The following is a 21,883-nucleotide window of genomic DNA, read 5'->3' as shown; positions in this document are numbered from 1 at the left end:
GATAGATGGATAGATGGATAGATAGATAAAAGTGACCTACATCTGAGAGTAGAGTTGCCATGCAAGGTGCATGCCTGCCATTTGGAGCATCTTTTGGCTTCAGTGTCTTGCCCAAGGACACTTAAACTGTGGAGGGGCGGGGGATCCAACCGCCACAATGCAATTAAAGGACTGTCCGCTCTACCTCCTAAACCACAGCTGCCCATTCAAGATAATAATCACTGAACTACTTCTTTTAGTTACCGAAAAATAAAAAAATAGATGACCTAAAAATAAATAGAAATACTTTTAATAAATGAATTACATTGTGAAAACATAGTTGTATGTTATTTTAGTGCAAATTCTCATTTAAAAATCAAGTAACTTATGAAAACTTGACCCACTGACACCCACCAACTGCACATTTGATGATTGGAAAAATAACAACAAGGGAGTCGGTGCTTTTAGCCAGACTCTACTGGTGCTAGACCTTTATTCCTTTGACCGTGACCGCCACATTAACCCGCGACCGCTGCAGAGACAGTTTTACATAATGTGTTGACACGGGGCTGATAAAGGAGACGTTATCCACTCAGCTGTTGGCACAGGATCAGGCCATATTTGCTGTTCAGAGATCACAGCGGCAGAGAAAGTGAGTGGAGAAAGGACTTGGGAGGGATTTACTGGGAGAATCGGCCGCGTGTTACGAAGCGACGTCAATATTTGCCTTTTGTGTGCGGCTCAGATTTTATTGCTGCACTGTGCGTGTTAGCTCTCCATCGCCCGCTGAAGAAATAAGAAGCTCAGACACAGAAGTTGGACTTGGAGTTTATCAAGAATCATGACTCATACGCTTTCTCACAGCTTCCCCTCGCTGGATGTCTGACTATCAACTTGTTGTTATTTATTTATTTATTCATAAAAGACATCCTCTTCTTCCCAGCAGGCCTCTGATAGAGTCTATCTGCTGCACATGATTTAGAAAGCATCGTCCCTCAGGCAGCCCTGAGCTACTGGAGGCTGGTAGTGATAAACAAAAGGCTATCTTCAATCTTTCCACTGCGCCCATTTTGATGAGTAAAATGTTGGTATTTGATTACTCAGAGCGAGTCGCGACCAAATTTGGTGCTGCAGACGGGCAGTCTACATATCTGAGGTTTGAGTCACTGCAGAGAGCTGCGTCACTAACAGTGGAGAGCTCTGAACCCTCAACGTTTACAACAGAAAACCTGCACATCACTTTGTTTTGTTTCTTTGCTTCCGCTGCAGGTTTCAGACCAGACTCATGCACTGATGGTTGATTTGAGTGGCAGATTGTTTCCCTCCTGATGACATTTCACACCATAGAGGTTTTGTAATATGGCCATGTAACAGTCTGCGAGCACTGGAGACGGCCAAATGTCATGTGAAGGAAAAAATAAAATCACAAGGCCAGAGTGTTTCAAATTACATCACAGAATTAGGATGAAGTTACAAAACTACCAAGAAACAGGAACAGCAGTGAGAAGTGTGTCTAGCAGCTGGACATTTAGAAATGGGATGAACTAAGAATCGATTAAAGAACTAAAATCTGTTTGCTGAGTGTACATTGTGCACGGATGATGTAATAATGTGCAGGATGTTAAGCAGAACTAGCTGCAGGTATAGAAAGTATACAGATGTTAACATTCGTTTTATTTTTAAAGTTATTTTTGTGGCCTTTGTGCCTGTATTGATAGAGCAGTGAGAGAGGAAAGTAGGGGAGGACGTGTGGGACAGGGCCATGAGCGGGATTCGAACCCATGACCTCCACATGGGGACTGTAGCCCTGCACATGGGACGCCAGCTCCACCCGGTGAGCTGTAGCGGTGCCCCCATCATTCAGTATTTTTAATCCTAACTCACCGGATGTAGACTGCGGGTGTAGTCCTGCCAATTCTGTTGCATATTTAGCGCAGCTTGCTTTTCCTCCCCTTCCTCTGTCTCTGAGCAGCGACCTACATGCTGAAAATGACAAGCTTAAAACTACATTTGGATGGTACAATAAGACGGACCTGCTCAGTTCTTTTGGTGAATTAGTTGTTTTAAATTCCCTTGTCACTATTTTGCCGGGTCACCATCGCTGCATCTGGGCTGAGCAGCGCCAAAGACAACCTGGATTGGTTTAAGAAAGAGAGTGGTTCTTCCCTCCTATAGCAGAATAATAACACAAATTCCAGTCCTGATGGAGTTGTTTAGGAACCTACATCCCAACAGGACTGCATCAAGTGATCAAACTGCTCGAGGTACAGAACCATACAAACCTTGGTTGCTATTTTTGGTATCGTGAGTGTTTAGGAGGTGAGCATGTTGTCTCCTCGAGGGAACCGGGTCTGTTCTGCTTGTTTAACCTGAATTCGAACCGTTCTGCATGTTTCCAGCAACAAAAGAAAAGGAGATTTGAAGCCTGAAAAGTTAAATAGCAGAACCCATGATGTAATCAGTAGGTACATCTCATTTACAAAGGAAAAGCAATTAAAAAGAAATTGCAAATAAAACATTTTGCATTGCATTGATGCAAATAAGATTTGAATAAAGTGCAAAAAATACAACACGCTTTTACCGAACCTACATATGTGGTTTGACTACACATTGGTGGAAGTCTGGGCTGGTTTGAGAGGCACCACCATTCCATGGTTTCACAACAGAACCGGTTCTAGTGGTAGAACTTTTCTGGTGTAGAAGCAGCATCTGTGAGTGTCTGCTGTTACCCACCTGCACAGATATTTACCTTCAGAGAGTCATAAGTCAAAACGTTGGGCAACAAAATCAAAGAAAATGAGGTTTGAGTTTCACACGTCTTTGTCTGTTGAGAGCTGCTCATTGCAGAGTTTAGAAACTGTCAAAGAGGATCATTTGTCTGACTTGTGTTTAAATCATATACTTCCTGATTTTAATGCAAAATTACCCAATTTTCTTTATACGTCTCAATTTATCAACTCGTTAACGAAAGATTCTTTATTTTTTAGGTAAAAGATGCCTGTTTTTAAATATTCATCAACGTCAAATATGTCTTCGGCCATGTATCCCAGAATGAAAGACACGATGCCAGAAGTTTTTGGTCTTTGCTTCCCTAGTTTGACGTCTGTGACATCTCTAAGAAGCAGCAGTTGTTTTATTGAACCCAGGAGTCAGTTTTCCTGTGCTCTACCTGGTAATCAAAGACCAGACACAGCACTTTGTCGGGACTCAGCATTTAAATTCACGTGTTTACAAAAAGCACCATAATCGCCTCACCTGACATTGTACGGAAACATCCCATCAGTTCCATCAGTTTGACCTGTCGACTGTCAGAGACCCTCGATGAATGTTAAAAGTCAATCTGACAGTAGATGAAAACACTGCGGACTGACTGATTTCTTTTTTCTGTGCAGCTTCATGGAGTGATGAGGGTGGTGATGGAGCCTCTGCTGGGGGACATGCCTCTCATCGGAGCCCTGTCCGTCTTTTTCCTCAAGAAACCGGTGAGTACCTTTAGCTTTGAGATGATTCACGTCCTCTAAAACCTATCTTAAGTTTGTACACCAGGTATTTCCTCTTTGCACTTTGCAGAATCCTGCAACCACAGAAAGTCTGAGGGCACATTTTTGCATTATTTCCCTGTAATTTCTTCTTCTTCTTTTTTTTTTTGGATAACACAGATACATTTTCTGGTTCTCAGGTAGACGAAAAATGCAAGTTATTTAAGCTTTTTGCAGAAACACACATACATTTTTGATATTTGTAGAGCTTGTCCCATGGCTGAACTCTTACTGTATGTATTTCCCTGATTGGCACTGCACACTTCTACCAACCACAGCGTGTTCCACTTCAGTCTTCCTGAATCCTCCTTTATCAGTGCATTCCTTCTCCCTGACTGCTGTCTTCCTTCCTGCGCTTCGGCACCATTTATCTTCCAGATTCAGGCTTTGATACCGACACCCAGAGGAAAAGAATCGCTATCTAAAGCTTCAAACACAAACTTACTCCTTCTTCACCCAACGTGCATTTTCTAAGCCTGAAATTCCCAGAAAGAGGCGTCTTGGTGCTTTGTGCAGAAAACACGAGCTTGTAAATGGCACGAACAAAAAAGAAGTCAAGGAGATTTGATCTTGATCTTCGGTTATCGGCTGTCTGGCAGGTGTGGAGATCTCAGGCGGTTATTTGCTGAGATAGAGCATGCATCATCCAACAAATGTTGTAATGAGATCCTTTCTAGATATAATTAGAATTAAGTTTTTTGTGCAGAAATGGTGCCATTCGCTTGACTGTGAGGCTGTGTCATCCATATGTTCTGCTTGTGGGTGGAGTTCACCAACATGCTGTTTTTAAACCTGCCTTTTGCAATGCCTTAAACAAAAGACCGAGCATCCCTTCTCTGTCTTTAGGCATGTCCACCCTGAGCTGTCTGAGGCTTGTTCTGTCACTATTCATTACTTTTATTATCGCTTAATTGTTTAGTCTATAAAATGCTGAGTTGGGCAAAATTTGCATTCACGTTTTCTCAGAGTCCACTGGAAAATTGTAAGAGCTCCATTTGTTGAACTTCATGACACACATGACAACATATTTTCTACATGAAAAACTACTCATTCGATTCGTTGGTTATCACAGTAGTTGCTGATTAATTCTAGAATGACTCATCACTCACTGTGAAGTTTAGAAGCTCCGGTGCTGCTGCAGACGCCACCATTCATGGTCCCTTATAGTACTTTGGCTAAAAGCGTCAAACAAATAGTTCCAGATAATTTAGGTGCAGGAAAGTTAGGTCTAACTTCCACATCTCTGTGTCGTTTGAGAGTTTAGAAAACTGTTTGGGGCTGAAAAAGGAGAAAATTTGTCATATTTGTGATCTTGTTTGTACTTTTTAATCAGATAGTTCTGGATTTTAATGCAAATTTTCCCAATTTTAGATGTTGTCTTTTCATGTCTAAATTTAAGAACTCGAGCCACTTTTGTTCATAAAGTATTTCTTTTTTAGGCAAAAGATGCCTATTTTTAAAAAAATATACATGTATATATTTTTTGCAGTATAAACCACTCAGTAGATTGGGTAGTTATCATAATAGTTGTTTTTTAATTAATCGGCTTATCTAACAATCCTTGTCCTCTAGAATAGAATAGAATAGAATAGAATAGAACTTTATTGATCCCCTTGGTGGGAACCTCAGGAAAATTGCAGCAATTTATCTAATCCAATTAAATCTAATCAAGAAAGGAGGAACATTTGCACTGATGCAATAAGTTGAATCCTGACTTTTCAGATACTGACACTAACTTTAGCCTGAGATGACTGTAAAGTCATGAAGTGCAGCAAGTTTGACACATCGAAACTACCTGTCTAGTGTTGTGTAGGTCTCTGTTCTGCTTTGATATCTGAAACTGGGAAAAAGAGGAAGAAAAATCTTTATTTATGACCACCTTTTAAAAATCCAAGTCACAAAGTGCTTCACAAGGCAGCAAAATAAAATCATCTTAATACAAAAACATAACACAGTGTATGAAACCAGCAGTCTTAGAAAACATGAAGAGCAATGAAGGCAGTTCAAAAGCAATGAAATGAATGAATAATGAAACAAAGGTTCTCTGCTATCACGTGCTGTTGGAACATTACATTCAAGATGTCAATATGTCAGCGTCAAATACCGGTCATCAGCCTCGCCAGATTACGATGACCAGCATCAGTATCGGCCCTGAAAAAACCCATATTGATCGATCCCGAGTCAGGACCAAAGGTTTCTCAGCAGAACACTGTATTGCAGTGATCACTGCTGTTCAATGTACCTGTCGGTGGTTTTAAAGTTGTTGCTGATTTCTATATATTGACCATTAAAAAAGCAAGAATGCAAGAGCAGGGATCAGTACAGCTTCATATGCTGACATCATAACTTCAAAATCTGCTGCATTTCCTCTTCCAACATCCATCTGACAGAACGTTCATGAGAAACACGGTCCTTGTTCATTAACTTACTTTTGATATGCCCTGGAGCAATGTACCAAACACTAATTGCGGTTTTCAACCAAAGATGGTGAGATCAAACCTCATCTGTCAACATTTTCTGAACAGGAAGTTAGCTCTCCTCCTGGTAAAGCACTTTGAATGGATCCGCTCATTTTCCTGAACAGGTGCTTTGGTGTGAATAGACGACAAATACAAAGATGCATTGTTGAAGTCAGGAGGGACGTTTTTAGCCAAAGCCCTTTAGTGGGCTGTAGGCTTCAAAATTAATTCTGTTTTCTAAGTGTTCCACTTATTAGCTATCTACTTCAGTGTGCAGAGTTTATGTACCAGTATTATTCAATCCAATTTTATTTGTATAGCGCATATTTACAACAGAGGCTGTGTATGCGGACCAGGCCGTCGAGGCAACCCCCCTCGACCGCCACCCAGTCCTCTCTGCACCCGACCCCTGTGACTCCCTCTGTGGGTGGTGAGTCCACAGGAGGGCGGGCCCACGTCGTCCTTTCGGGCTGAGCCCGGCCGGGCCCCGTGGGCAAAGGCCCGACCACCAGGCGCTTGCATATGAGCCCCAACCCCAGGCCTGGCTCCAGGGCGCTCTCTTAGAGATAGGGTGAGGAGCTTGGTCACCGGGAGGAGCTCGGAGGAGAGCCGCTGCTCCTCCACGTTGAACGGAGCCAGTTGAGGTGGCTCGGGCATCTTTTCCGGATGCCTCCTGGACGCCTCCCTGGGGAGGTGTTCCGGGCCTCGGGGAAGACCCAGGACACGCTGGAGGGACTATGTCTCCCAGCTGGCCTGGGAACGCCTAGGGGTCCCCCCAGAAGAGCTGGAGGAGGTGTGTGCGGATCGGGAAGTCTGGGCGGCTCTGCTAAGGCTGCTGCCTCTGCGACCTGATGGATGGATGGATATTTACAACAACAAGTCATCTCATAGCGCTTAACAAAGACAGGAACACCCAACAATCCAAACATCTGGATTCTCTATAAGCTTCAGCAGTCTGCTGATGGGAAGGAACCGAAAACCCCCGCGGGGGTAAAAACACCTCCGACAGAACCAGGCTCAGGGAGGGACGGCCATCTGCCTCCACCGGTTGGGTGGATGTAGGATGATTATTTAATATAACTTTACATTTCCATTCCATGTGCACTGAGAACGGACTTTCAGTTACATACAAGACTTTTGATTTCTAAATGGAGGAGACAGAGCAAATATAATCTACCAAATAATTAACATGACTAAATCTGGAGAGTTTTGTCCATTTCCTTCAGTGTCTGCATTTCAATTCTGTGCTCCAAGCATGTTTCTGGGTCTTTTTTGTCATATTTTTCCTCACTCTAGGCTCATTTTCCAATGCAATATAAAGACCTTCACCTCTATGGAAGCAGAACAACCATGACTAGAAGTAGAAAGAACTCAGAAAAATCTTCTGCATGCAGCAGCATGAGTTTTGTAAGGCTGCAGTATGTTGTAACCAGAAACACAAAAAGTATTCTGTTTGGAATAATGCATGGGTTGTTTAAGACTAAAACTAGAAAATTATAGCTTTAAACTGCAGGAATTACTTCACTTGTCCCGAGTTGACTCGTAACAATGGAGCGTTGTGGTGTGTTGTTTTAGTGACGTCACAGATTGGCATACCAGCCGTAGTCTGTTTATAATCTGCTCTGCATTATTTGAACGTCTTGCCACTGTGGCTGCCAGCAACAGCAGAAGAGTGCTTTCACTGTGAATGGGGAATGTGTAGTCTGGTTTACAGATCCGACCGTCTACACAGAGGTGTGCTACTGAAGTACTGCTTTGGTTTCATATAAACTCAGCAGTGATGGTTCCACATCACCTCATTACAATGTGGGGTTATCAGTGCATTTTGTCCTTGTAGATCAGCAGGGAATGTGTTTTGCAGCTTTGCCAGAAAGCTTGTTTTTCTGTTTGTTCTGGAGAAATGAAAGATTTGTCCTTTTGGGATTTTTGTGGCATGAGAACTTGAGAGAAGCAATTACATTTTTAGAAATAGTTAAACATCTGCTGACTTGATTCTGCAATAGATTTTAACATGTCATTGTACACAGAAGCAGACCAGCAGTGTAAGACCTCTTCCCAAGTCTGTCTTATTTTTGTAATGATTACCTTTGAAACCTTTTTCTCACCTTCACATCTCCCCTGGCTGACAGTGATATGTAGCTGAAAGCTGCATGAAAGAGCCATTACAGCATTTTAAATATTGACGTAGTGCAACTGAATAACAAGAAAACCTTTTGCAGGGCTGTCCTTTATCACCTTTGACTCAAATACCTCCATAAAGAAACTGTAGGGATGTGATATCAACATCAGGATCAGTTGGTACAATCCTAACCCCAGTCTTTTGTTAACACCCATGGTCACACAGGTGTTGTAAAGGGAGAGCAACAAGAAAGTAATTTTGCTAATAAATGCAGCATTATCAAGAGTAAATCGTTAATTATTAAAACAAATTTAGCACAGTGGACATTTGTCTTGTCCTAGTTGAACCTACTTTGTTTTAAACACTCAGACTCTGACTGGAGGCCATTAAGAATCACAGAAGACTTTGTCATGGTGGGCGTATTATTAGCTTAGCTGTCACAATGCTCTCTGCTTACCAGTTCGTACCTGTAGCCTGAGTAATGCTTCCTCAGGTTGCTATTAAACAGTTAAAAGTTCCACCTGGTGGCAAAACCCGGTACTACAGTTAATCTGCAATATTTAAGGTGTATATTTTTAGGAGAATGGTATCAACAGATTCTAAATAATTAATAAAAAAAAAACTTGATCAGGACAGCAGTAGTAACAGGAGGAAACATCTCTGTAAGTCAGACCTGGTTTGTTATGTTTCTGTTTTCCCACAGCTACATTTGACAAATACAATAATAATAACATAAAATATACAATAATTGTGAAAATCAAGTTTTATAGTTTAATGCTCTGCTCTAAAATCTGTAGATTGATGACCACAGACAACCCTACAAACAACAGCAGGACAGAACTTAAATTAGTTTTTTCAGTTAAATTGACGAACAATCAAAGAGGACCTAGAAAAGAGCAGTTTGTGCACATCGTCACTATGATCGCACAAGATTTTCTGGACTTTTCATGTTGGAATCAAAAGCGTTATTGACTCTTATGTAATGCTAATTTTTTTCAGTGATAGTGTTTTTCTTGTGTGAAATCCCCTGCTGTGTTCATTCTCTTCCTGTGCCAGCCTGGCAGAGCAGCATTGTGGTCCACCACAGTCTACATCAAGAGTGCTAACTAGGCCACAGACAGACGTTGGCTGTATTGTACATTTCCTTTGTTCGTCAGGGCAATATTTCTCTAAAAGAAGGAAAGAAACGTAAGCTTCTTATGGAGAAATTTTTGGTCTGCAGTATAGTTCAACAAGCTTAAATGTCATTATTATTATCAACAATGTCACACTTGTTCAATTTGATGTAATGTTTAAAACACATATCGCCTCCTGTCAGACATATTTTTCTTTATATGTGCAGAAAATTCAGCAGTTTCAAGCATCAGGTTTCCTCATCGCTCTTCATCTGCTTTATAATGACGGCTCCCAGCATTTGACAGTTTAAGCCTCTTTCGTAACCTTTTTCAGATTCACGGTTTAATCTCAGACATACTGACACACACGTTTCTCTCTTGAGTCCTACATATACCAACTCGTGAGCTCGTACTGTCTTAGTAATGTGTAATAAAAGCACTGCCATCACGTCTTTCCAGCTTAAGTCCACATATTTGTTAACCTAAACACCTGCCGCCCTGCTCACACTCCTTTTACGGTCTGTGACATGGTGTTATTTTGAGCCGGCTGACTTCCCAACATTAGTCTGGTGACTGTCCTGTGAACTGGACGGTTCAGAGTGGATGTGTGATGATGAACACTGACTAGCAGTCGGTACATATTTGCTGCAGGAGCACTGCAGGCTGAGACTGCTTCACGGTGTATTTCTGCTCTGCAGTTCTGATTGATTTGTTTACTCTCTAAAAATCAAGTCATTCTGATTACGGGGATAAAGGCGCTCTCTGTCTCAGCCTGTTTCAACCAGATCTGGTCGTCACTGTTTGTTTCCTCCTCTTTGCCTTCATGAAGGTGATAGCGTAATGCTAAAATGTTTACAATTAGAGATGCAAATTTTAAATGCTTTTGTCTACAGTCGGCCACGCAATCAATCAATCAATAATCAACTAATTGTTAGAGCAAATGAAGTACAATGGCTATTTTTCCATGTCCTGGTTAGACCAACTGTAAGCACAGATACTCTGTTTGTTACACATTCACCATGTCTTCATTAGCCACTCATGTATAGGAGCACTGTCCTGGTAAACATGGGCTGGTTTTCTGCATATCACTGGTTGGTTGGAGGCCATGAACTGCTACACAAGCCTCTTTCATGGTGGCCCATCGCTTGATAAACGCTGTCGGCTACGAAAACATGGGAAACTACTTCCTTTATCCACAGCAATCAACATTTATTCACAATCACAAAACTGTTCTTTTGTATTTCACAGTTAGCATTCCTATTGTTTTTTGCATTTGCCAACATGGAGCTGCTAGTCGGCCGCACCTTGCTGAGATTCTCTGGATAGAAACCATGCATCAGTCTATGTGTGCCCCCAAAGTCAAGTCCGTCTGAACATTTTGGAGGAGAACGATGCTGGTTTTAATTCTGCCACTGGCTTTCATCTCCTTATACCTGCCACAGTCGCGGCTGTCTGCAGTGTGGCTGCTTGTTTAGCTGCTGTTGATCCGCTGTTAGTCGCAGTAATATAACACACGGTTAATATCAGGGTGTGTCAGGTATGTGTGATTCAGCCAAAGTAGTTACTGCAGCAACTGAAGGCCTCTTGTAATCCAGATCCTCAGGTAACTAGGAAAAAGCTCCACGATACAATCCTGGTAACTGGGTTAGAAAACCAGGTTAGGCCCCCATTCTGAGTGCCAGAATCCTGATTAAGCTTCCTTTGTGATTCCTCTGATAAAACTGTAACTGTGTGAAGGGAGCATGTTGCTGCTTGCAGTGTTGGGTTTGATCATCCAAGCAAACTTGCAACATGTAATGCCAAAAAAAACCTGTTGGAGAGCAGGTTCCTGCACCAAGGACTACATCCGTTCATAATGTTCACTGTGTGCTTTGTGTGCAGCTCAAAGGTGCAGCCGGACTGCGTATCGACAGAACCAGAACCGCTGAAAGCCTTGTGGAGGAGAACAGATCTATTTGTTACCCCTTTTATTGTGTCTACATTATTTCTGAGGCTCCATTGGATTTGTTTTTCTTTTTTGTTACCCGTCTCAAAAGGTCATGGAGCCACTGTTTGAATGAGAGTAGAGATGTTCCTGAATGTGAATTCAGCTTTTAGAGTCCATATCCTTTTGAATCTGTTATTGAATCCTTGAAAGTATCGGGGGAATGAAAACAGTTCAGTTGTTTGGTGTAATGAATCTACAACTCAACCCTCTGAACACAGCACAACCATTGCTAGAAGGAGAAAACCTGGAAACTACATGGACAACATTTTTGTGTGCCCACAGCTGTTACGGATACTCGGGGAAAAAATGACAACTCTGCACACTTTGACTCTTTTATTAGTTGATATTTTTCATTTAATTCCAGACTTGTCTCTTCTATGTTCTGTGTATACACAGCCTGCAGTTCAGTTGAAAAAAAGGAGCACAAAATATGCTTGTTTTTTGCAGAATCTTCTGCAAACCGTTTGGTGAGTGTTTAAAAGTGACATGTAGAATGAAGTGATTTCAATAAAATATCTTGATTTTTAGTTTAGGTTTGGTTAATTTCCCCAGTAGAACAGAACTGAAAGTCACACATTGTTAGTTCAAGGACAGCTGGAAAGCTGAAAATCCAGCGATTCTTGTGGTTTTACAGTTTCTGGCTCTGGTGAATTGTGCAATTTAAAAAAAATAAACAACATGCCTTTCAAACCTGCCAGTGGGTTCAAAAGGTTGTTATAATTTAAGAATCCAGCTTTTTTCTTTTTTTTTTAACAGAGTTGGTAGTTTTTGTACGATTTAAAGACAGATAATATTACAGTTATTGACTTTGTCTTACTTTTTGCAAAGAGAAAACTGATGCGAATGAAATAGTTGTGTTTCTGTGACTAACTTTCTTTGCTGTTTGACTTTGTCCTTTGTAAGTTTGCAGCCCTTTAACATACACAAGAAAGCAGCTTCGTAACACACGAAGTGAAGGGGAGAAAGACAAAAAGCACCACATGGACTTTTTAACATTAATTTGACAGCAAGCCTGTTGACCTCTGCTGAATATTTACGACCACATTTAACAACTTGGAAGGAGGAAAGGCTCAAATGTGTGATGTGTGTGTTAAACTGCAGAAGTGTTGCTGAACTGTGGGTTTGTTTCCATAACGATCCACGAGAAGTTCAAATTTCTTCATTTCTGGTGGTGATGAGAATTTATTTTTGTCCCTTAAACTGATCTAACTACAGGTTAATTATCTCCCAGCTGGTTGTTTGTTAATGTAATATCAGCCGGATGCAGCGTCTCATCACATACTTCCTTTGCGCAATAAGGTTAACTCAACCTGCCCTGTTGTATTGATCAATGGGTCGATTGAATTAAGAGCTCGGCTCTGCTGAGTCATGACGGCATCAGTGAGCAGCTGATAGAAGAAGAAGAAGAACTCGGCTTCTCTCAGGAGTTAGTGTTGAATTTTAACATCACATTTGTAAAACTCTTTATTTGTGTGAAACATTTCTGATGGAGTTGAAAATAGTCAAGTTCACTTTTAATGGAGAAAAACAGCAGAAATGTTTAGACTGACCCACTTTTTAAAAGACTCAAGTGGTATTTAATTTAAAATTATTGCCAATATTTGCTCATAACATTCAGTTTATGTATTTATTTATGACCTAATATCCTCTTAATGTACTGTAATAGGATCGTACGCTTTTATTTCTTTTGTGCTCTTGTGAGAAGCATTAGTTTGTCTGTTTGTTGTTCCAGGTCAAATAGACAAATAAAATAAATTTTATGTTTTTAATGCTTAAAAAAGTCACAAAACGATACTTTTTAAAAAACATTTTTGCAGCCCACCCACATGAGTTTCTGACAAAACTGACCTAAAACTTGACAAATCTCACAGTTTTGCAAACTTTTCGTATGTTTCTCACACATTGATCCATTTTTACCTCGAAACAGCAAAAGTGTTTTTTTTTTTTTTTTTTTATTCCTCTTTTTATCTTTTGTCAAATTCTAAGTCAGGCTTCTCTTCTGTCTTTCAGTTGCTGGACATCAATTGGACGGGACTCACAAACATGCTGGACATCCCCGGTCTCAAGTAAGTCGCTCAGTGTGACCATGTGAAGGATTTACAACCATCTGTACGTTTTATGTTTCAGGTCTGTGCTGCTTTGGCTTCCAGTTTGGTGTGTATGTTGTGTTTTAGTTGTGTTTCAGTTTCCGCTGGTTTGACACAAAAACCTCACCAAGCTGGTTTTATATGTATGTAATATAATTCAACATATATATTTACTTCTGTTTCTGCTAAACACCAAACAGTTTCTGGGCCGTTTTCTTTTTTTTCTCTCTCTGTTCTTTTGCTAATTTTTCACTGCAATTTAAAGTCCTGTGTGGAAACAGCACAACCATGACTACAGAACTTAGAAATGTCTTCTGTGCAGTAAGACAGAGCTAACATGTCATAAATCATGAAACAAAAAGAAATAATGAAAGCAGAATTTCTTGGATTATATTTTTTACTAATACATACCAATGTTGTGTTTCCAATGCTGCTCCACATAAACAGCGCCTGACTTCAGCTGAAAAGTCCCTGAATTTTTGCCACAAGACTGTTAGTGTCTCTTAGGTCACTCATGACTTCTCAGTTGTCTTGTATGGACTCTGGTGAGAGCAAAGGCTTTATTTTTGGAAAATTTTCAAACGACACGTAACAACAATAAAGTGATTTTAAGAAAATATGATTTTAAGTTAGATTTGGTTCTCTTTTATGGACACATCTAAAAATCACACATGTTGCTTCAAGGAGTGTTGCAAAGTTGAAAGTCTGAACCTTTTTTTATTTATTGAAACTTTAACTGTATTCTAGTTTGTTGTAATAGTAAAATATTTTTTGTTGATGAAAGAAACTTTGATGGCCTTTAATGTAGGCAGGGTGCACTATCAGGTTATTATCAAAGGAAGTTTGGAAGGTTTTTTTCTGAATAATGCAACAACAGTAGCACTTAAACTTATAGTCCTAATTTCACATGTTTGTAGCTTATAAGATGCTATCAGCTTTGAGGGTGGCACAGAGTTGTTTTTGTTATAATGGTCGACTTGTTTCATATATAAACAAGCTACACATGCTGCAGAAAGCAGCAGCTCCGGGTTGGATAAAAGTCACTGACCATCACTGGAGGGTAATTTGAAATCTCCCTCCACGTTCAGAGAAACGAGCCCTGTCAGAACGGGACATTATTTCAGTGTGTGTGTCAGTTGTTTTTGTACATCTGCTGCACCAGTTTATTATGTTGGTAAAAGTCATGCAGTCAGACTCCCATCACACACACACAGCTTGCTTTAATAATCATGACCAGATGGTTCATGCATTTAAAAACAAGAGAGAGCTGCTTTTTAGACAGACATGATGTGGAGATGTCTTCACACTGAGTACAGGCTTTCATCACAGTGGGTTCTATGTAGCTGTGCAGGCCTCCGTTAATTCCATTATTTCTATTTGAGAACATTTGATGAGCATTTCATTCTCGTTTATGGCCGTATAAACTTTATTTCCTCATCTCTTGGTTTAAAAATCGAGGTGATGCCTTGCTTTATGTGAGTGTTTCAGGCTCATAATAGGCTGGATTGAAGTTTTAATACGGGTTAGCTTTGGCAGGCTCTAACTAAAACGTGCTTTTCAATGCAAATGTTGGGCACATTATCAGAAGCCAAAATGATGTTAGAATGTATGAATTCAAATGCCACATTCAAATGAAATGCAGAGCGTCAACACAATGCCTCAGCATGCTTCATTCTCACCCTGACACCACGGCAGATGGAAGAGAGGACTGACCAGTGATGAGCTGGTGTGACATTCAGATCAATGCACAGCTTAGATCTTTAGTTTGTAACATGAAGGTGACTGCGTTGTCCCCAACAACGCAGAATCAATGTTGTGTGTTTGTAGAGGTTTGGAGCCTGAAAAGTTAAAGACCTCACAGACCAAAACCTTCCACCTTGTCTGCATAGTGTGTGTTTTTTTTTTTTTAAATGATTAGAGATGAGATGAGATTTTTTGGGGGTTAAATCAGCGACCAGAGAAGCACTTTAAACCTTTGCTGCCATCTTTGTTTACATTGTGAGAAGACCTATTTTCCTTGTGCTCCCCGTCCAAGAAGTTTTGCATCTGTCTGTTGAGCTCCTTGAAATATAAATAAATAATCAAATAAAATTCTGGCACAAAAATTGAGGTTTGCTGCCAATTTGTCCGCTCTGCAAACTGTTTGCCAGCTGCAAAAAGATATAACCCAAAATATGTCTTAACCCTGAATGGCTTACATCATAAATTATTATAATCATCTGTAAGTATTCATTATTGTAGTTGTGAAAACTTTCTCAGTTTGGGAAAGAGACATTAATGTGTTTGAATGTGTAGTGGGTCATGCAACATGGAATCAAACCAGTTTTTTTTGAGAAAACATTTGGTTGAAGCACATTAATTAGTTCTTATTATGCATCCATAGTTATACTTTTTCCAGCTGCCTGGTTGTTTTTCAGTTCATTTCAAACTTTTATCTTGAACATGATGCCTAACACAGCTTGTTCAGGTGCTGGTTTTAATGCATATTTGCACATTTTTGATTGACATGGAAAAAATACTGAGTACAGTCTCTAATTAAAAACAGAAAGGTGTTGCAGAGTTATTGACGTGGCTCTACTTGTGTCCTCTTTTTGTACCACAGACAAATACTGACTTAAAATCAGCTGTTTGTCAACTGCAATAGAAAAATAACTATCTTGAACTCTCAGAACCCTAGAACCCCTCTATTGGTTTAAAAAGCACAATATTTTCAAAGAAATCACCAAAATGCCACCATTTATCTGAGCTGGACTCTGAAAACAGAAAGAAGTTTTAACTTTCAGATGGTACCTGAACTACTCATAAAATGGTGATATTTCATTTAAAGCATTTTATTGCATGTGTCTCATTGTAAAATTTGGTAAATATAAGCTGCTGTCAGTAACCAACATCAGTAAAAGTCTGCACTCCTTGGTGTTATGAGTGACTGAGCTGTGACCAAAAGTCATGTACTTCTTTGCTGAACTGCAGTCAGTGTTTTTATGGAGCAGATTTATTTGGAACAACAGAAGGTCAAGGTTGAGACTATCACTTCTTTACCTGCCATACGAGAGAGGAGGACTACAATTACCCAACTTACGATGGTATTTTTGGGCTGCTCAAATTAGAGCTGCAACACACTGGTTCTCACCCAAACCTTACTTACTGTGGGTACAAACTGAAAGCATTTGTGCTTAAGACCTGCGACTTGACACCTATTTGTACTCTGCACCTGTCAAGAAGTTGAAGCAAATGACTGATGACCCCTTTGTGAGAAGCACAATTAATGTTTGGCACAATGTACAGTCAGTTCTTGGTGAATCTACTTTGTTTTCAGGATTTTCACCAATATGGGGGAATGATAGTTTCTCTCCTGGCAGAAAAGACCAAGGTGTTGGAATGTGGGCAATAAGGGGCATCTGTAAAGTTATGGATCTGTATAAAGAAGGCAAACTAGTTTCATTTGAAGAACTCAGAAACAAACATGATTTAGTCCAGAGGATTAAAACAAGAAGCTATAGGAAGCTCTTCCAATGTTTTTAAATCTTTGTCAGACTTATCCGTTCTGAAGCCAAGCCCTCAGAGCCCTTTTTCCATTCAGTGTGATGAGAAAATGAAGCTTTGAAGAGCCGATCCCGGTGGACTCTCAGCCTGAGTGGCCTGCCAGGCCCTCAAGCTCTGCTGCTGAAACCATTACATTAACCACTGGATCACAGAGTGGATTATGACCTTTCCTTTTCCTCGCTAAGTGTTGGTATTTTTAGTAATGTGATTATGAAAGGAGAGTCGCCACAGACAGAGATGTGATGTTGGGGTGGATTAAGGAGATGCGTTTTACAGATGGTACTTCTTTTACCGCATTGTCCATCTTGAGAAACATGTAGCGTTCTTCAGTTTTTATGTTTTAGGGCTCCTTGTTACCCATTAAAGTAGAAAACACGCCTGCCAAATCCAGTTCACTGGCCACTCTTGGTCATTCTTTTACAGTGGAAAAGATGGTTCAGCAGAAATATACATACAATGAAAGCTTGATCACTGCACATGCTCCTCTTTGGTCTCTGTTTTTTTGTTTGCCAGTAGGTTCACTTTAGATCTCTACAAGTTTTAAGGCTTTCACATAAGTCAATTAAAGTCAAGGTATTTCATGGTGGGAGTTAAAGAAGGAGCTGTTGCCTTTATCATGATTTCTAAAGTGGTTTTATGGCAGAAAATTGGTGCTCTTTGTCCTTTCTGAGCTTAACCAATTAGCATTGAGCCCCACCCAGCAGTTTTTTTCAGGGCAGCTCCAAAGTATCTCCCCCAGAGTAGCTACTTGTTTATCCCCTGGACGGCGTTAAATGTGCTGCAAGCTCCCTCTGAGGAAAACAGCTTGTTGTGGTGTTTTACTGATAATGATGAATCTCAACCTAATGGTGGGTCAGGGGAACACCAGACATTCGGATCCATCCTCTGAGATACGTAGTCCCTCCAGTAAGCTCTGTGTCTACCTCGGAGTGTCCTTCAGGTGAACATGCTGTAAAGATCCTCCTAACCAGATGCCTGAACCACCTCCTTTCAATGTGAAGGCTTTACTCAGAGTTCCCTCTGGATGTCTGAGCTCCTCGCCCGATCTCGGAGGCTGAGCCCTGCCCGAAAAACCATCATGGAGTCACCCCCAGGTATTCCCACCTCCCACTGGGATCAGTGTAGGGGTTGGGCCTTCTTGACAGTCCCTCCAGTCTTTGTTAAGATATTTCAGTTTGGCCCAAAGTGCTGCTTATACTTAACTCAAAACTGCAAAGCCTATTTTTTATGTGGCCCTGTGGTAGCCTGGAAACCTATCCAGGATATACCTGCCTTCACCTACGTCAGCTGGGATAGACTCCAGCCCCCCTTGACCCTACAGAGGATAAAGCGGTGCTTAGAAAATGGATGGACAGAAATTTTAATACACCTCAAAGCCCATTTTATACAAACAACACTTTTGACACAGACCCTGAAGGAGATTAACTCCCCTCCCACACTGCTAGCTCTGTGTTGACCTGTAGCAGCTTCTTGTTGGTATTTTGTGTTTGTTTTCAGTAGAGAAACTCACTGCGGTTTTCAAAAGACTCCACCCTGAGAAATGTAGCTTTCCTTGTTCAACAAGTTTGAAGGAAATCGCTTGTGTGTGCTGCTGCAGACCTGCACTCGCCCCACCCTCCTCCTCTTTCTGTCAGTCTGAGGACACTCATATCCCCTCATATTTGCATTTTGCCCTGAAACGGCAGCAGAACCTGAAGTCACCCTCAGCTGCTTTCTTTGTGAATAGCAGCCACACACACACACACACACACACACACACAGTTCATTCCAATACAAAAACAAGCTCCTTTTATAGGCATGATGGGATGTGTGGAAACCTCAGTGGGTGTTTAATGACGGGACAGGCAGCAGAACTGCACCATCTAACTCCCATCTGGTCATGGTTATGTGCTCAGTGAACAAGCAGTTCAGGAATCAGCACGTCAACTCAAAAACCAACTGTGCATTCACTGGAAATCCCAAAGTTAAACTGACCCAGAATCAGCTCCGACACGGGGTTTATTACGTCATGAAGCTACTGAAGGTTCTCTGATGCAGGACGTTGCTGCCATCTAGAGGAATAGAGGTGAAACAGCAGCAAATATTAATTCTAATTTCTTTGTGTATCACCTTTCATGCAACACGTGCAACTCGGACTGCTTTAATTTTAAAAATAATGTAAAATAGAACATAAAAGATATTAAAAATACTAAAATAAAGTAAAAGCAAATTAAGTTGCCTCACATATATTGTAGCAAGTTTTACTTGTCATCGATATCACTTTATTTCTACATGTCTCATTTTGAAATTTACTAAAAAAAAAAATCTTTGCTTTGACGATATTCTGCAAAAACTTCTGTCCTTAGTGAATCTGATGATCAGCTGACAGGAGGTCTGAGGCTTCAGGTGAACTGCAGGAAGTGTTTACACAGAGGGAAATACAAACACAAATAAAGAATGGAAATAGTATAGTAGTATAGTAGTAGAGCCAACACTTGTTTTCACTGTATTGCTCATGACACTGAAAAATGTTGCACATGTTGGCTCCAAGTTTTCCATTTTTGTAAAATAAATAATCAAAGACATTCTTTATGATTTTTGCATTAAAGTCGTGTCATACTGCACAAACTTTTTTTTAGTTCCATCTACTTTTAGTCGTGGTTGTGCTGTTTCCGTCAAGGTGCAGGACTTTATTTTGAGCTTCATTTTATTTTTGAGCCCACAGTGAGGAAAATGTGACAGAAGCAAAACAAAACAAAACAGCTCCACAGGGATAGGCTTCTTCTTCATGCTCCAGTCTGTAAATGTGTTTATGAACATACACCTCGCTATTTAGTGTAAGTGATATGATGCAAAGACTGGGGCAGTCGATCCCTCAGATCTTCAGATTTTGAGTTATTTACACACAAGAGTCAGACTGTAGGCGTCATGTGCATATCAAGCACAAGCTGAGCTCATGTCTCCTCAGCATTACGGTATCTTATGTCAGTGCGCCTGAACAGCAGCTGGGCTTCAGTATTAATATACATGCAGCCTGCTGAGTGAGGATTTGTCTTTCAGCCTGTTAATCAGCACATGAGTCTCATATTAATAGTTTTTGAAACCAGAGACGAGCATGTTGGAGCACGCTGGTCCGTGCACACATTAGATAGCTGCAGATGTTGACGCATCCTGCAGGTGAAGAGGAAACTAAACCAGTGACGGCCGCGATGAGATTTTAAATTTAACCAACAAATGAGCGCCTTGTTATTCACCTCTCTCTCTGCCTCTACCTGTCTTTCTCAGCGGTTTGTGTGACAACATTATCCAGGACATCATCTACAGCTACTTGGTGTTGCCCAACCGCATCACCATCCCTCTGGTGGGAGAAGCCGAGTTGGCCAAGCTCCGCTTCCCCATTCCCAAGGTAATGCAGCTGAAGTCAAATAATCAGTGACAAAAATACCAAACATTCTCTGGTTTCTGCTTCTCCAATGTCATAGTTTGCTGCTTTTCTCAGTTTTATATTGTTGTAGTGAGTATGAATAATAATCATCACGGAGCTCACAATACTTGCTCTAATAAACTCAGTTTTTCTACATTGGCCCACAGAGACCTGTTTTAAATCACTGCAAAAGTGTCCCTTAAAGTTTTGTATTCCTTTCCTTTTGCATTTCATGTCATGGAGAGGCTTTGCAAAGTTGAATTAACTTAAAGCTCGTGTGTGTGTGCTTTTATCATCAAGGACTTTACTTTGGGACAAAAAAAACAGTTCTATTCATAACGTTTTATTGTATTTTGTCGTATCTCATCTGATGAGGGAATTTTTGTGCCGTGTACCTATGCTACCATGTTTACCTTTATAACGTCACAGCTTTGATTTCTGCTGCAGTGATTTTTACCTGAAAGTCTTTTTTTAGAATAAGCTTTCGATCCAAGGGAGCTGTGTGATCTTGTTTTACTTCAGCTTTCTATTGCTACATAAATACCAGATGCTCTCTGAGCTGACCTGCAGATTCTTCTTTGTGACGGTTTCACTAATGTTTGGTGGCAGATTTTGCAGCCTCGGAAGAAACTCTTCGACTCTGGCATCACTTTTTCACTCGTTCATTGCAAAAACTCCATGTTTCCATTAAGGTTAAAGTATGGATGATATGTAGGACGGTTCTGTTGGTGGCTTTAAAAACTCCTCACCCAGATCTCCGTGACTTGCAGGGTCTCCTAAGGATCCACTTTATCGAGGCCCAGGACCTGCTGGGTAAAGACAAGTTCCTGGGAGGGCTGATCAAAGGGAAGTCCGACCCATACGGAGTCATCCAGCTTGGGACGCAGCTGTTCCAGAGCAAAGTGATCCACGAGACAGTCAACCCGAAGTGGAACGAAGTGTACGAGGTGAGCTATGTGGTGTTCAACAGTATTCCACATATTTAGCATCGTTTTTTATTTCTTTGATTTAGTTTTGTTTTTTTTTGCATTTGCACAACAAGCTGAAGAAAAGTTCGATACCTTCAGTAAATCATTGCACTGAATGCTGTTTTGTTCAAACTTCTGTGTCAAATCAGCCCATGTTCACACAGTATGATTCAAAATGTCACCATTTGCTTCATAACAGTTAAATATATGAAGGTTTGGTTACACTGGATAAATAACATCATTGCTTAAACCTGATAGAGCTTTTGAGAATGATCCTGGAAACATATATTCTCATTATTCCACTAGTGAGCAGCTGTGTTTTCACAATTAGCCATGTGTAGATATGCATTTAGTGTAAATTTACACCAAGAACACTGGCACACATGCACAGAGCGAATGCTTTACGCTTTAGAGAAAGTGAAAGTCAAGAGTAAGAGGGACATCTTAGTGAAGTATCAGCTGTCCATGAGACGTTTTCAGATTACATTTTAGGTTTTTACCTGTATTCCTGACTTAATTAGCGACCAACAATGAAGAGTTTGTTTCATATTATTGTCAGAATATTGTCTGGTTGAAACTGAACCCAAAGCTGCTAAATGTTGTTCCAGAAAATGTGAAGCTGTTGAATTGTTCCACGTCATGTTTGGTTTCAAAAAACCAATTCACTGAAACCCAAAGTCATGC

The 21,883-nt window shown here is 40.6% G+C and overlaps 1 protein-coding gene across 2 annotated transcripts in view; it reads left to right on the top strand.

Annotated features, from left to right (window-relative positions):
• The window catches only part of LOC103364078 (extended synaptotagmin-2-A-like), a 63,083-nt gene that overhangs the window by 28,346 nt on the left and 12,854 nt on the right, over positions 1–21,883 (top strand). For both annotated transcript variants that reach the window (XM_008291084.1, XM_008291085.1), the window contains exons 7-10: positions 3,372–3,461; positions 13,209–13,264; positions 20,093–20,213; positions 21,002–21,178. In XM_008291084.1, coding sequence (XP_008289306.1) covers positions 3,372–3,461; positions 13,209–13,264; positions 20,093–20,213; positions 21,002–21,178 — 444 coding nt within the window. The remainder of the gene's footprint in view (positions 1–3,371; positions 3,462–13,208; positions 13,265–20,092; positions 20,214–21,001; positions 21,179–21,883) is intronic.

The sequence above is a fragment of the Stegastes partitus genome, unplaced genomic scaffold (assembly GCF_000690725.1).
Source record: "Stegastes partitus isolate 25-593 unplaced genomic scaffold, Stegastes_partitus-1.0.2 Scaffold715, whole genome shotgun sequence".
In the NCBI taxonomy this organism is placed as follows: Eukaryota; Metazoa; Chordata; class Actinopteri; family Pomacentridae; genus Stegastes; species Stegastes partitus.
This window is presented reverse-complemented; position numbering and strand designations above follow the sequence as displayed.